This window comes from Papio anubis, chromosome 1, assembly GCF_008728515.1.
Source record: "Papio anubis isolate 15944 chromosome 1, Panubis1.0, whole genome shotgun sequence".
Taxonomy (NCBI): Eukaryota; Metazoa; Chordata; class Mammalia; order Primates; family Cercopithecidae; genus Papio; species Papio anubis.
In genome coordinates this window covers 177,115,887-177,130,033 of record NC_044976.1, presented here as the reverse complement: position 1 = coordinate 177,130,033, position 14,147 = coordinate 177,115,887, and the positions used below count along the sequence as shown (strand labels likewise).

General features: G+C 43.7%; 1 protein-coding gene across 3 annotated transcripts in view; it reads right to left on the bottom strand.

Annotated features, from left to right (window-relative positions):
• Nucleotides 1-14,147, bottom strand: part of NIBAN1 (niban apoptosis regulator 1) — a 173,075-nt gene that overhangs the window by 5,445 nt on the left and 153,483 nt on the right. For 2 of the 3 annotated variants that reach the window (XM_021929511.2, XM_003893397.4), the window contains 4 exons: nt 9,682-9,843; nt 7,561-7,671; nt 5,539-5,646; nt 1,745-1,856 (listed from right to left, as the gene is read on the bottom strand). In XM_021929511.2, the coding sequence (XP_021785203.2) occupies nt 1,745-1,856; nt 5,539-5,646; nt 7,561-7,671; nt 9,682-9,843 (493 nt within the window). The remainder of the gene's footprint in view (nt 1-1,744; nt 1,857-5,538; nt 5,647-7,560; nt 7,672-9,681; nt 9,844-14,147) is intronic. The other variant, XM_009191726.3, reaches the window with a different exon arrangement.

Below are 14,147 nucleotides of genomic sequence, written 5' to 3'. Positions count from 1 at the left end.
ATTTGCAGGGCATTTAACATGGGACAAGCCCTGGGAATGCAGAGATGAATAAACTATAGCCTTTGTTTTCAAGACACTCAGGGTCTGCAATAGCATCACCTATATCCCTCAGGGAGGCCCCAGCACATTTTATTAGCTGCTAACATGGCTGGCTTCAGTTTGTCCACCTGGACTGAAATCCTCTAGGGCAGGGGCAGGCCTTACACTTCTCTGCTTTACCTTGCAGTACAGTCCTGAATGTGTAATAGGTACTTGGTACTGCACATGCAGAGGAGAGGGCCGAAATGAAGATCCGTGTGCATCTAGCTCAGTTTCAAAGGCCACCAGAGGGGCAAATCAAATAAGAACAACAACAGCAGGTGACATTTTTGACCACGGGCCTCCTACTTATGGCAGTGCAGGGGCTCTAGTGCCCAAAAATATCACATCCCAGGGCTGCCATTCATATCAAAGACAGTATAGATTTGTGTATTCAGCGTAACTTTTCAGCAGCTAGCTGCAGAGTTTCCTTCTCCAACAAAATCAATATATGGTGACAATTTTCTAACAGAGAGCAATAAAGTGTCTGGAGGAAAGGAGTCTTTTTCTTAATCACCCAAAGGTGCCCATGGTGGGCTGGCAGTGGCCTTGGCCGAGCCCTTCCTTTGTGTAGACACTGTGCTGACATCTTCATATTCCTGACCTCATTGGATTCCCTAGAATTAGCTACCAGGACCTGGGCTTGTGCTTGGCCAGTTTTCATTGAGGAAGGTCTTTTGTGATACTTAAGACGTTCCCAAAGGAGATCAGATATGTTTCAGGCCCACGGTTTGATGGTGGCCCTCTCCAGCCTTTTTTTTGAGACCTAGTCTCACTCTGTCACCCAGGCTGGAGTGCAGTGACACAATCTCGGCTCACCGCAACCTCTGCCTCCTGGGTTCAATCGATTCTCCTACCTCACCTCTGGAGTAGCTGGGATTACAGGCATGCACCATCACGCTCAGCCAAATTTTAAATATTTTTAGTAGAGATGGGGTTTCACCGTGTTGGCCAGGCTGGTCTCAAACTCCTGACCTCAAGGGATCTGCCTGCCCCAGCCTCCCAAAGTGCTGGGATTACAGGCGTGAGCCCCCATGCCTGGCCCTCCAGCATATTTTTAACAAGTTTTCCTATCCACAATCCAATCCCAGGCAAGGGATTCCTGAGGATATTGTGTGCCAGGGTCCTACCGAGACTCGCACGACACTGCGTCATCACCCTGCACCTTTTTCTGTCCGGCTGAGTGTAGGCTGGGCATGTGTTGAGAGAGCCATTAACAAGCCTTGCTGCTGCAATTGCCTGTTCTCAGCTTTGGTGAGTGGGGGGCAGGGGCAGTCATAAGCCTGTACCTAAGAAAAGCCCTTTTCCCTTTGTTCTGTCTGGAATAGCAAGAGGAAGACAGCTCTTCATGAGAGACCCGAGATTTAATCTCACTAAGCCTCAACTTTCTCATCTGTAAAATGAAACTTAAAATTCCCATCTCACAGTATTCATATTTTTGTATTAAAAAGGGAAAATAATAAAGTGCCAGCTTAGTGTGTGCTTAATCATAATGCTCAATGAAGGTTAGTATCCTTCCTTCTTTCCTTCCCTCTCCTCACTGTCTCCCCACCTCACCAATGTCCATTTCCTCTTCTCTTTTCCTCCAGACTGGCCTTACAGAATCCTGTTTCAGGGACGCTGCCCTCTACGGAGAGTCCCTGCAGCACCAGGTAACCTTCCTTACCTTTCAGAGTTTCATCAAGCAGGATCTGATGTAAAATCTCCTCATAGACATTTTCAACGTGAATCATATTGGTATGATCTGCAAAGATGAACTGCTCATATTTCTGAAGCTCCTGGAGAGCAAGAGATAAGAAGATGAAAAGGCATGAGATGCCTGTTCTTAGAGGAGATACAGAAAGGACGATTCCCACTCATGATTCCTTTCTTGGAGGGCATGAGAGAAGGACAATGTTGGCCCAGGGGCAAATTACTCAATTCAACAATATTTTACTGGGTTCCCTTCAATTCAATTCATTGTCTAGGCACCATGCCTGACCTCAACACATCTATTACTGTCCATGATAAGGTGCAGAACTCACTCAGCCATTGGTGATTCCTTTCCCTTTCCTTGTACTGGCCATGCATTTTATGTACTTCATGGGGGAAGACAGCAGTGATTTTTTTTTAAATCGTCTCAAGGCCTCATTAGTAGGTTTGGAGCCTCCTTTTTTTCCCTCATCACTAAGATGTTTCCTTCTTCCTTTTTTAAACAAATTACAACAGCACTTTACCAAGGTATGTTATATATAATAAAATGTACAGATAAGTACAGCTCAATGATTTTAAATATGTAAATATTACCTACGTAACCATAACCCAGATCAAGAAGGAGAATGTTTCCATCATCCCCAAAGTTCCCCCACTCCCCTTTCCAGTCTGTACCCCTCAAGATATGAGCACTGAATTTATACCTATCGTGATAGATTGGCTTTTGCTTGTTCTTGAACTTTATAGAAATGAAATCATAATTATTTTGCGTTTGTTTTTGAGATTCATCTATGTTGCTACATCTATCAGTAGCTCATTCCTTTTTATTAAGTAGTATTAATTATATGGATAAACAAAAATTGTTTATCTGCACTCACATTGATGAAAATTGAGATTGTTTTTCAATTTTCAACTATAAATATAATTGCTGTGAACATTCTTGTACATATATTTTTTTGTGGATTTAAGGGCTTGTTCATGTTGGGCATATGCCTAAAAGTGAAGTTGTTGGGTCATAGGGTAGATGTACGCTTAACTTTATTAGAATGGGGCCACTTTGGGGGTTGGGAGAATCTCTAGTCAAGGGCTCTTCAGAAACATTTCTTTCTCTTCAACTGGCCCTGACATTCATTGATTCCTTCTAGGATAGCCCAGGCATGGTGCCACCCTTAACTCTCTCTCTTTTCCAAGTGTTTCCAAATGGCTTGCCTTTTATCAGCATGAGGACAGGGCAGGGATCAAAATGTACCAAATTATATCCCAGTGATTAACTCGGTAATCCTTGCACCTGGTGGTGCTGGGGGACAGCTTCCCACATGTGGCTCTTAGAAAATCAGGGACTTATCATGGGATTTGTGGTCTCTTGCCTGGAAGGACAGTATTTACAGCAGGTGATCAGAAGCACCACCTCAGACAACTCTCAGTGCTAGGACTTTGGGGCACTGTAGCCCAGATCACAGTGGGTAATAATGGGTTCCTTTATACCCAACCAAGAAGAAAGGCAAAGGATTGAAGAGACATGAGCTTCAATGACCCCTAGAGGGTCTAGAGGCAGGACTGTTGCACAGATTTGAAAAAAGCATTGCCCAGGAGACTGGAGACTGCCCTGGACTAGACATGGGACCTTGGTGAGCCACATCACTGCGCTGTGCCTCTGTCTCTTCCTCTGCTAAACGAGAGGCACAGACTCATGCCTGCAGTACCCTTTCATCCTTCCCATGTGGTCTCCCATTCCTATTCCCCTGATTGTCATTCATCCCTCAGGACTGGGTGAAAGCATGACTCTGGAAGTCCTTCCTGGCTGCAGAAGCAGAGTTTGGCACTTTCATTGGAACTCTTCCCCATGAGGCAACTGCTGTGTTCCTCACATGGCGTCCTATTTGCCTGTCTCCCACTCTCTACCATGAACTCCAGAACTGCAGGGATGCTGGCCTGGCATGATGCCTGGATCATATGTGATACACATCTAATACCTATTTGCTGACTCAATAAACAGTAGACCTTTAAATTTTCAACCAGCTAAATAATTCTGTGGGAAGGAGTACTTTCTATGGACATGTACACTGTCATGAAGTGACCAACTTTACAAAACAGGTCTTCTATATTGAATTGGTTGAACAGGGCCATAGGTTTACTTCCCTCGGCCAATTAATTTAGTATCCCTAAAGGTAGGTGTTGGGGAGTCAGAATCATTTTTTCACAGTTCCTCAGACAATTCTAATACATAGCTCTGGCTGAGGTTAAGTACCACAGATCTAGGAAGCTGCTACTTATAGAGCCAAGGGAAATGCACTTTAGCAAAATAAAGACTCCTTCTAGGAAGCCGATAATCCCCTCATTCATCTATTCTGCAAATCCAGATTTTTAAAAAGCTCTTAAAGCTGATATAATATCCTCCATTACCAAAAACTCTGGGTCACAGGCTCTTTTGAAATCAATGCCTCCTGATTAAAAAATTACAAGAGCCTCTTACAGATTGGGCACAGCACACTCTGTTGATGCTTAGAAAGAGGGAAGCAGATGAGAAGGAGAACCTCCTTACCTTTCTCCTGAAATAAGGCAGATTTGAGGCCCCCAAACTGCCTTTGTGATTGAGGAAAAAAAAAAAAATTCTAAGCAGAACATCTGTGTGCAAACCCACCTAGCAGTGGACACCATCATCATTTGGCTGCTGAACTGTTCTGCCATGTAAGGTCAAGGGTCAATCCCTTGGCTTAATCAAATCCTTTCCTATTAAAGAACCATGCCCCAGAAATAAATGCAAATACATCTAATATGCGATGATGATCTGAAGAAAAACAACACTTACAGACTATAAAAATGACCAAAGAAATGTCTGCAGTAAAATAACTCATGCAAAGGATTTTAATGTTCCAGTGCTTGGAGACTCTTTGAGCTGCCAAAAACCTCTTTATCATTTGCTCCAAGAGGGAGTAGGCCTTGTTCCAGGTTAATAGATCATTTTTGAAATGCAGAAGTAGTAATAATAATAGTGGTAGCAGTACTTGATACAATTTCCTGAGTGCCTATCATGTTACAGGGAAGTGTGAACCGGGTTCACACTCTGGTGGTCACCATGTCTGTGGCCCTGGCTCAGTGGCTTAACCACTCAGGTTTCCTCATTTGTACCACGAGGATATAAATAATACCTCCTCGCAGAGCTGTTTTCAGTCTCTGCTGGCCCATTGCTCTGCTCTACAGATAAAGTCACACCCTGGTAATCATGGCTCTCACTGGATGCTCAATGTTTGTAGAGGTTTTAAGTGGTTCCATTGATTTCGCTAAACAACATTGCTGGGTTTAACAGAACAAATATCCTGTAATCATGTGAGCTAAGCTCTTTTTTGGATGCAATGGTCAAGTTTCAGAGGACATGTTGGACCTATGAGTCATACTATAATGAGGAACACCCGGTATCCTTAGGTATTCTATGTCAACCCCTAGTTTGGCTCAAATTCAGATCACTGCCCTTTGAGATTTTGTCTAGCCCAGGGGTCAGCATATCTGGCTAGCATCTTGTTTTTGCAAATAAAGTCTGTTTATATATAGTCAATGGCTGTTTGTGTGCTACAACAGCAGAGCTGAATAGTTGCAACAGAAATAGTGCAGTCCACGAAGCTTAAAAGATTTACTATCTGACCATTTACAAAAATGTCTGCCAATCCCTCCCTGGTCTAGTCTGCTGTTTGCCAGTACACATCACAAAAGAACTTGTTTGAACTTCAGAGGTAAGAAGAGCAAGCTCTTTAGGGTAACTCATCCCCTTACTGGTTTGCATGTGGATGCCAGTGCCTTCTGCACGGTGGGAAGTGTGATTTGAACTAGTGCCTCTTGAAATATCTTCTTTCGGATGGTGCTGCTGTCATAATCGTATTGCTGTCAGTAAAGAAACATATGTTAAATAGTAACATTACAATCTGTTGACTTATGCTTGCGCAAAAAACTCAGCCACCCACTTCACCTCTCTTTTCCCCCTAATGTCTGAGAACTCTTGTATTTCCAAGGCCTCAGAGATCTTTCCATGTAATCTCCTCACACTGCAGGCACAGTTTATAACTGATAATGATCCATCTCACTCTTACCTTTTACAGATATGGAAACTGAGGCAAGATCAAAACAGAGTGGTGACTTCTGCATTATAAAGAAGTTGGGGATAGAATTGGGGGGTGAGTTTGTACTTTATTACTCCTGTCCCAGGTAGGTCCATGATCATCTATTACTCCACATCCTCAAAGCAGGGTCAGTGGGTTGTAATGATTTCCACAAGGGAAGAGAAGGCCTGGCTAGTGGCTCCATAAACACTGTGACGTGTTAACCAAAGAAGTTCAGTATCCAGCACAAGAAAGATGATGATTCTCTCTGTTCTGCATTGGACATCCCAACATGGAGACCAGGATTTAATCTTAGATCTCACTTCAAGGGGATCACAGATAAATCAGAGTACAGTCATAGGCAGTGAGAAGAATGGTCAGGCCAAGTGAAGAACAGTTAAAGAGACCAAGGTGTTTATACTGGAGATAACAACTTAGGGCAAGTTATAACTTATTCAAACAACCAAAGGCTGCCACGTGGAAGAAGGTTATGAATGAAGTGGGTAGAACTGGAATGACCAGTGGTGAGAACTTTGGTCTAACATAAGAAAGCATGTTCTTGCTGTCAAGAACTCAAATGGGCTATCCTGAGAGGCAAAAAGCATCCTGCCAGTGCAGGTGTCGGAGCACAAGTGGGATCACCCCTTGAGGGAACCTGCTGAACACCGAACATGAAGTTGAACTAAAGGCACTCAAAATCTCTTTCAAACTTGAGGTCCTATTATTTGAACACCTTTCTACATCTTTTCTTCCTTTCTTTCTGTATGCTAAAGCATTTGACACTGACACTATCTTTTTTTTTACTTCCATTGCAATTTCATTATTATGTGTGTTACCATGATCAGTATCATTTTTAATATCAGTGAATTGGTTGCTAGAGTTTCCTCTTGCCTGTGAAGCATCAAGATCAAGTCCAAAATTCAGAGACTACCCTTAGGCTCTGTGGGACTTTGATCTTCTGTTCCAAGGCACTGTTTGGGATAACTAGAAGGCAGTAAAAAAAATCAGTTAAAAAAAAATCAGTGTATGATCGTTTATCCTTAAACTCACCATTGACCAGCCTGTTGAGCTTAATTAAGTCACATTAGCTTTTACAGAATCAGTTCCTCATCTGTACAATGGGGGCATATTCCAGTTAATGCACAAGTTCTTGTAGGGATCAAGTAAAAGCCTTTAAAATATAACATATGCGCAAGCTCCTATTATTAAAACTATTTTAATATATACTTACGCTGAAGTACATTTAAAACAACCTCATATGGTAGGTTTCTTTTCCTTGGAGTATTTCCTTTGCCATGAGGTTTTGATTTTTCAATAAAATATTTGCCAGTTTAATGGATTTTACCATATTTGTAACCTCTTTGAAGAAAGAGGCTGTGCCTTGCCTATTTTTACATCCCACACAATACTTATAGTGGACAGCCAATAAATGTCGAGTTCTATCTCTATGAAAGCTGGGACACAGGGCCTCTAGCTGTGAGTAATGGTACTGAGGACTAGCAGTGGTCACTAGATGGCAGAAGAGGCATGGAAGTCACACTGGAGAAACCGCAGCAGATTGACAAGTCACTGGACTTCGGAGAGGAAGGAGTGGGGAAAGATTAGAGCGAAGGAGAGAACATGGTATTTTCCACTTCACAAAAGAAACAGGGGTCACGTTCTCATTTTACGCTTCCCACAAACAAGAGAACGGTTTTACCTTTAAGACTCGGAGCTTAACCTTCTCAATAGCAACTGCAGTTTTGGAGGCCTCTCCTTGGAGATGTGGGGAAAGCAACTGCTCAAAAGTGAACACTGCATTCTCCATTAGCTAGAAAGCAGAAGTGACACAGAAACAGACAACAGTCAGAGGCTGGGATCACCAACCACAGGCTGGCTAAGTGGGCTTGGAGAGTAGGGGCCATCAGAGATGAGTCCCCTCGGCTGTTACTCTGGGGGTGACCCACAGCAACATCACCAAGGCTGTGAAACAAATGGTCATGTGGCCACAGTGGGAGCAGGAAGAAGTTGGAAAACCCAAGGCCATGGGACTGAGCAAGCGTTCTGTCATCTCCTGTGGGTACTCCTCTTCTATTCTTTGATACCTGCAGCCACTGATTAAGGGATGAGGCTGGAGCCTTCTTCAACTAGTTTTTGGCTGCACCTCCACTTTTAAGTGGATGTAAAGCACTCCGCAGCATATCTCTCCCTCTCTCTGCAGGGCTGGGAAGGCAGGAAGGGTCAGGGATGGGTGGGGACAGTGGCTGACATGCTCATGGCTCAGAAAGCAGAAGTAGTTCAGGTATCTTATTCTCTGCGCCTTTGCCTGTGTTCCCGCCACCAGGGTCCAGTATGACGAAAGAGACTTCTGCTAAACTGTTGCCCAATTTTGTTCCTTCTTCCTCTTTCATCCCTCACAACTCAAGGGTTAGCTAAAATGTATCACTTAATCCTGTCCATAACTTTTATGAAAAAAAAAAAAATGCTCCTTTCTTCCCCAAGCCCGTGATCCCAAAGCATCCAATATATACTTTTTTTTTTTTTTTTTTTTTGAGACACAGTTCCACTTTGTCACACAGGCTGGAGTACAGTGGCACACTCTTGGTTCACTGCAACATCTGCCTCCAGGGTTCAAGCGAGTCTCGTGCTTCAGTGTCCACGTAGCTGGGACTACAGGTGTGCACCACCATGCCCAGCTAATTTTTTTGTATTTTTAGTAAAGACGGGATTTCGCCATGTTGGCCAGGCTGGTCTTAAACTCCTGACTTCAAGTGATCCACCCGCCTTGGCCTCCCAAAATGCTGAGATTACAGGCGTGAGCCACCGTGCCTGGCCACAATATACACCTTTATCATACCTTCAACACTGTAGTGAATTTATCTAAGAATTTGTCTCACTCAAGCTCCCTGAAGTGGGATCTGGTACAGTGTCTGGCCCACAGTAATCTCTCCTCAGAATATCTGTGTGAAATGGCATGGTGTCCTTTAGAGTGTTGATGACCACACCCCTTGTTCATTTAGGAAACACCATAATATGGGAGGAGTTTGTGCTATTCATTCCTGTTACTGCGGAAAAGGTTCCTTATGAAAAAAAAAAAAGAAACCTGTCAAGCAGGCTCAAGAAATTCAAATATGAAGCTATGATTGATTGATTGATTGGTTTGCTCTTAATTACATTACGGAATTAATTTAAGCCAGTGGTTCTCAATCCTGGCTGCATATTAGAAGCAGCTGGAATCAGGGTAGGGATGTTCTATCAAAAAGTAGCCATATAGGCTGGGTGTGGTGGCTCATGCCTGTAATCCCAGCACTTCAGGAGGCTGAGGTGGGCAGATCACTTGAGGTCAAGAGTTTTGAGATCAGCCTGGCCAACACAGTAAAACCCCATCTCTACTAAAAATACAAAAATTAGCCAGGCATGTTGGCACATGCCTGTAGTCCCAGCTACTCAGGAAGCTGAAGCAAGACAATCACTTGAACCTGGGAGGCAAAGCTTGCATGCAGTGAGCCAAGATTGTGCCACTGCACTCCAGCCTGGACATCAGTATTTCCCCCAGGTGATTCCAACATGTAGCCAAGGTTAAAGCACTGATTTGACAAATCGAGTAGTTATCAATTAATGCTACTTTATTTTTCTGAGCTATATCTTGTCTATGATGTTCACCCACATGGAAGGAAGATGAAGCCAGTGGAGGGACTGAACATGTCCTCCCGCAACATGATGGCTAAAGAGATGCGACGCATTTCCCTCAGCTACACCAGCAGCCAGTCTCACTGGTCAGCACCCATTTCTCTGCTCTCTCTTTACCCTCCTCCACCAGAGATGCCCCTGCCACACCCACCTCCTGCATGTAGTTCTGTGTCCTCTGAACCACCAGATCGACGTGGGGGAATCTGAAGCGGCTCTTGAGATCCTGCAGGCGCTCGTGAAGCAGGTTGACTTTAGTATAACAAGGTTCCATCTTCACAGAATGCAGCGGAAGATTCATAAGCCGGTCTAGATGCTGCATTTTGGTGAAGTGAAACATTAAACACCCTCAGATCGAGGAGTGGTATTGCATACATATTGCATATTACATACATTCTAAACAATAAAATGCATGTTAAAGTGAACCACTACTCAGATCCCTACATCTGTGACACCTTCAACTGTCTTATTTTCCTCCTTCAGTGGGTTCCTAGGGTAGCTGTAATGGTAGGACAGAAACCAGCAGAAACACCACCTGGATGACAGGAAGACCCAGGGGTGCACCCAGGGGGACTCCAGTCTTTGTAAGCTGTTGATGGACTCCAAGCTCCCACTTCCAGAGCCCAAGAACCAGGCAGGTAGGCTCTGACAAATGGTTGCTGCTAGGCCCCCAGGCTTCCAAAATCTTCTTTAGTGAGTGACACTCCTCTCAAAAAACCCCAGGGAGGTCGGGATGCTCCCTGGACTCCCGGACTTTGGAAGGGAAGCCAGAGTTTCTCGCAATTCTATGAGGCTCTGCCAGGGCCCACAGGGCTTCCCTCTGCTATAGGTTGCTTCAGGTGCTAAGGGATGGGAAGTGGAGAGGCAGAGCCCTGAACTGGGAGAGGTATCCAGTTTGAAGAACTGGCGTCCCTCCTACTCTAGTTTGCGCTCAATCAATGAGGTCATTGGGCTTCCAGCATCAGACCTCACCTGCTAAAGCCCTAAAGTGTTATCAACAAATGTTGTTGCAACAGAATGCATTCTGTTTTCCAAGCTTATTTTAAAATCATTTTTGGCCGGGCGCGGTGGCTCAAGCCTGTAATCCCAGCACTTTGGGAGGCCGAGACGGGCGGATCACGAGGTCAGGAGATCGAGACCATCCTGGCTAACATGGTGAAACCCCGTCTCCACTAAAAAAAAAAAATACAAAAAACTAGCCGAGCGAGGTGGCGGGCGCCTGGAGTCCCAGCTACTCGGGAGGCTGAGGCAGGAGAATGGCGTGAACCCGGGAGGCGGAGCTTGCAGTGAGCTGAGATCCGGCCACTGCACTCCAGCCCGGGCGACAGAGCGAGACTCCGTCTCAAAAAAAAAAAGAAAAAAAAAAAAAAAATCATTTTTTAAAGGGGATACTGGAGGTTTAAAATAAACAGGGGAATGGGTGGAGCAGAAGAAGGCAGAAAGAAAGGTTCCGAAAATGGAGGGTCTAGAGGGAACGGGGGAATGAGGCAGGGTACATATGAATAATATAGGATGCACTGTCTGACTTTCAGCTCACGCAGAAGAGATAATCTAGATTTCTAGGTTTCTCTAAACAGGAATTTTAAAAGGGCCCACTCTCATTATGCTTTAAAGGGAAAATACTGCTCCCTTTATGAAGTGAGTTATGGAGAGGTCCACTGAAGTGGAATTAAGGATTAAAAGCATCCTGGGGAACTTGCAGCTCCTCACAAAATGGAATGTGTCTATTTTTTTTAAAATATCAATTAAGCAGACAGGAGAGGGAAAAAGGGTTCCCACTTTGCTCCTATCAGATTGGCAAAAGTTTAATCAAATGACAACACCTATTGCTGATGGCAATATGGGGGAGAAAGCCCCTATCATACACAATTAGTGGAAATGTAAAATTTAAATCCTTTTTTTGAAATGCAATGGAAACATTTTTTAACATGAGAAATGTACTTTCAACCTGGCAATCCTGTCCTAGGAATGTATACTACAGAAATAAACACATCAGGGTATATGTGCGTGTATATGTGTGTGTGTGGGTATACATATGTATGTATATAAATATATATCTATATAAATATATATATTACAGCTTTATTCATAATGCCAGCAATATTGAGGTGAATGAATAAATCGTGGTGTATCCATACATGAAATATCATGCAGCCATTACAAAGAAAGATTTAGAGCGAAAACAGTTACCTTGGAAACAGTTTCATGAGGTATTTTTGGATGAGAAACTGATAAGCAGAGTAATGTATAAAATATAATCCCATTTTTCTTAAAGCAGGCAATCTAAAGTCTAGCGTCTAAGTATGTGTTTTATGTGTTAGATGAGAATGGGGAAAATATAGAATGGCATATGCTAAGTTGTTAATACGAGTTGCTTGAGGGGAGGTGGTGGCATTGGGGAAGGGGGAGAACAAAGACAAGTAAAACAAAACAGGCTGCAATAAGAAACCCCAAAACATCTGTAAAGTGAGTCTGTTAATGTACAATTATATATGTGCATATATGCATAAAGAATAAAGGAAAAGAAATAGAGGCATCTGGTTTTATCTACTGACTTACAAGGATGTTCATCATATGTCAAGTAAAAAACCAAACCGCCAATTTATATCTTTGTCAGTGATTCTTAAACTGTAGGGTACACCAGAACCTCTGGCGGTCTTGTTAAAACAAACTCCTGGCACTACCCCTAGAGTTTCTGATTTAGCAGATCATCAGTGGGGCCTGAGAATTTGCATTTTAAACAACCAGGTGATGATGACACTGCTGGTCTGGGGACCATACTTTGAGAAATATTGATCTGTTAAAGCAAACTAAATATAGCCTGAGAAGGATTCCATACTTCTATATTTGAGTCCTTGTGGATAAACTGTAAGAGTCAGACAAAATTGAAAACCTAACTTAGTAGTATGCACCTGTAACAATAAGTGAGTGTTGGCCAGTCCCAGCAGCCATACTTCAACCACTCACAGACTGCTGAATGTTCAAACTGCGTTCAGATAAGGCAAATGCCGAGTTGTAACCAATCTCACTATTTCTGTGCCTCACTTCTGATTCCTGTACATTACCTTACCTTCTTTGTTTGTAAATTTATTCTGACCGTGAGGCACCCCTGGAGACTTTGTGAATCTGCTGTGATTCTAGGGGCTGCCCGATTTGCCAATCACTCATTGCTCAGCTAAACTCCTTTAAATTTAATTTGGCTGAAGTTTTTCTTTTATCAGATGGTGTCAGAAGCAGGATCCGAAGTGGAGCTTCTAGTGACCCCCAGGAGAGGTGAGTGAACATACAAGGTACCTGCAGTTCCCACCTGTGTCCATTGATCTCTCAGAGCGGCTGGGGATCGCGGGTGAGCTCCCTCTTGGGTTTTGGAGCTCCATGGATTTGTGTTTTGAGCTCTCTGAGTTTCTTTGAGCAAGTTGCTGATCCAAACTGGGTTTGTAGTTATGACAGAAGCTGGACTGGGTCCAGGAACAGATTTGATCCGGGAATTAACTGACTTGGATCCAGTTAGAGGCCTCTTATATCTGACTGGGTCAGAAAGGAACTGGTAGTAAGCAGTAATATTGCAGGGGTTATAACATTTGGCTTTTGAAAATTCATAGGGATTTCTGTGTTCTACCCCTTTTTTCATTTTTCTTGTGTGCTTAGGTAGGAAAAATCATTGGCTAAGTTAGCCAAGAGAACCTGGGAGTAAAGCCAATATTTTAGGTAAAAATGGGCTCCTTAATTTCTGGAAAACTGAGTTCCTTCTGGCTTACACATTAGGCCTGGGAGGCAGCGAAGTCTTACAGAAACAGCAAAATCTTACTAAAGATAACTTACAGTGGAATGTTCCAAATGAACAACAATGCATTGAAGTTCTTTCTTTCTTTTTCTTTTTTTTTTTTTTGAGATGGAGTCTCTCTCTGTTGCCCAGGCTGGAGTGCAGTAGCGAGATCTCAGCTCACTGCAAGCTCCGCCTCCCAGGTTTACGCCATTCTCCTGCCTCAGCCTCCCGAGTAGCTGGGACTACAGGCGCCCGCCACCACACCTGGCTAATTTTTTGTATTTTTAGTAGAGATGGGGTTTTGACGTGTTAGCCAGGATGGTCTCGATCTCCTGACCTCGTGATCCACCCGCCTTGGCCTTCCAGAGTGCCAGGATAACAGGCGTGAGCTACCGTGCCCGGCTGCACTGAAGTACATTTTTAAAATGAGGGCTCTTAGTAAAGTATCTTTTGGCTAGGAACGGTTTTGGCTCTATGGGATGTCAACTGCTATTCTCTTTGGAATAATCTGCCTTACACTCTTTGCTGATAGCTGTGGGTGACAGGATTAGGCATGTACAGGATGGTGGGACATGGGGAACTTTTTCCTTCCTCCCCAAAAAGAGGGAAACCTGAGAGCTGATGAGACTGCTGGAAAAGATCCTTTCGCTACTAGCTAGTGGCCATCAGAACTTTTCAGTGTCGCTGAAATGAATGGGTCTTGCTCTGGCCTCCCTGAGCTCTTCACTTTCTGCACAATGCCACAGGCAATACTTTCCTTCATCTTATTTTCCTTTCATATCTCTTTCGTTACTCAGGGCAACCATCTTGCCCAGAGACCGCGCCTTGAAACTTCTAGTCGGAGGTTTGATTAA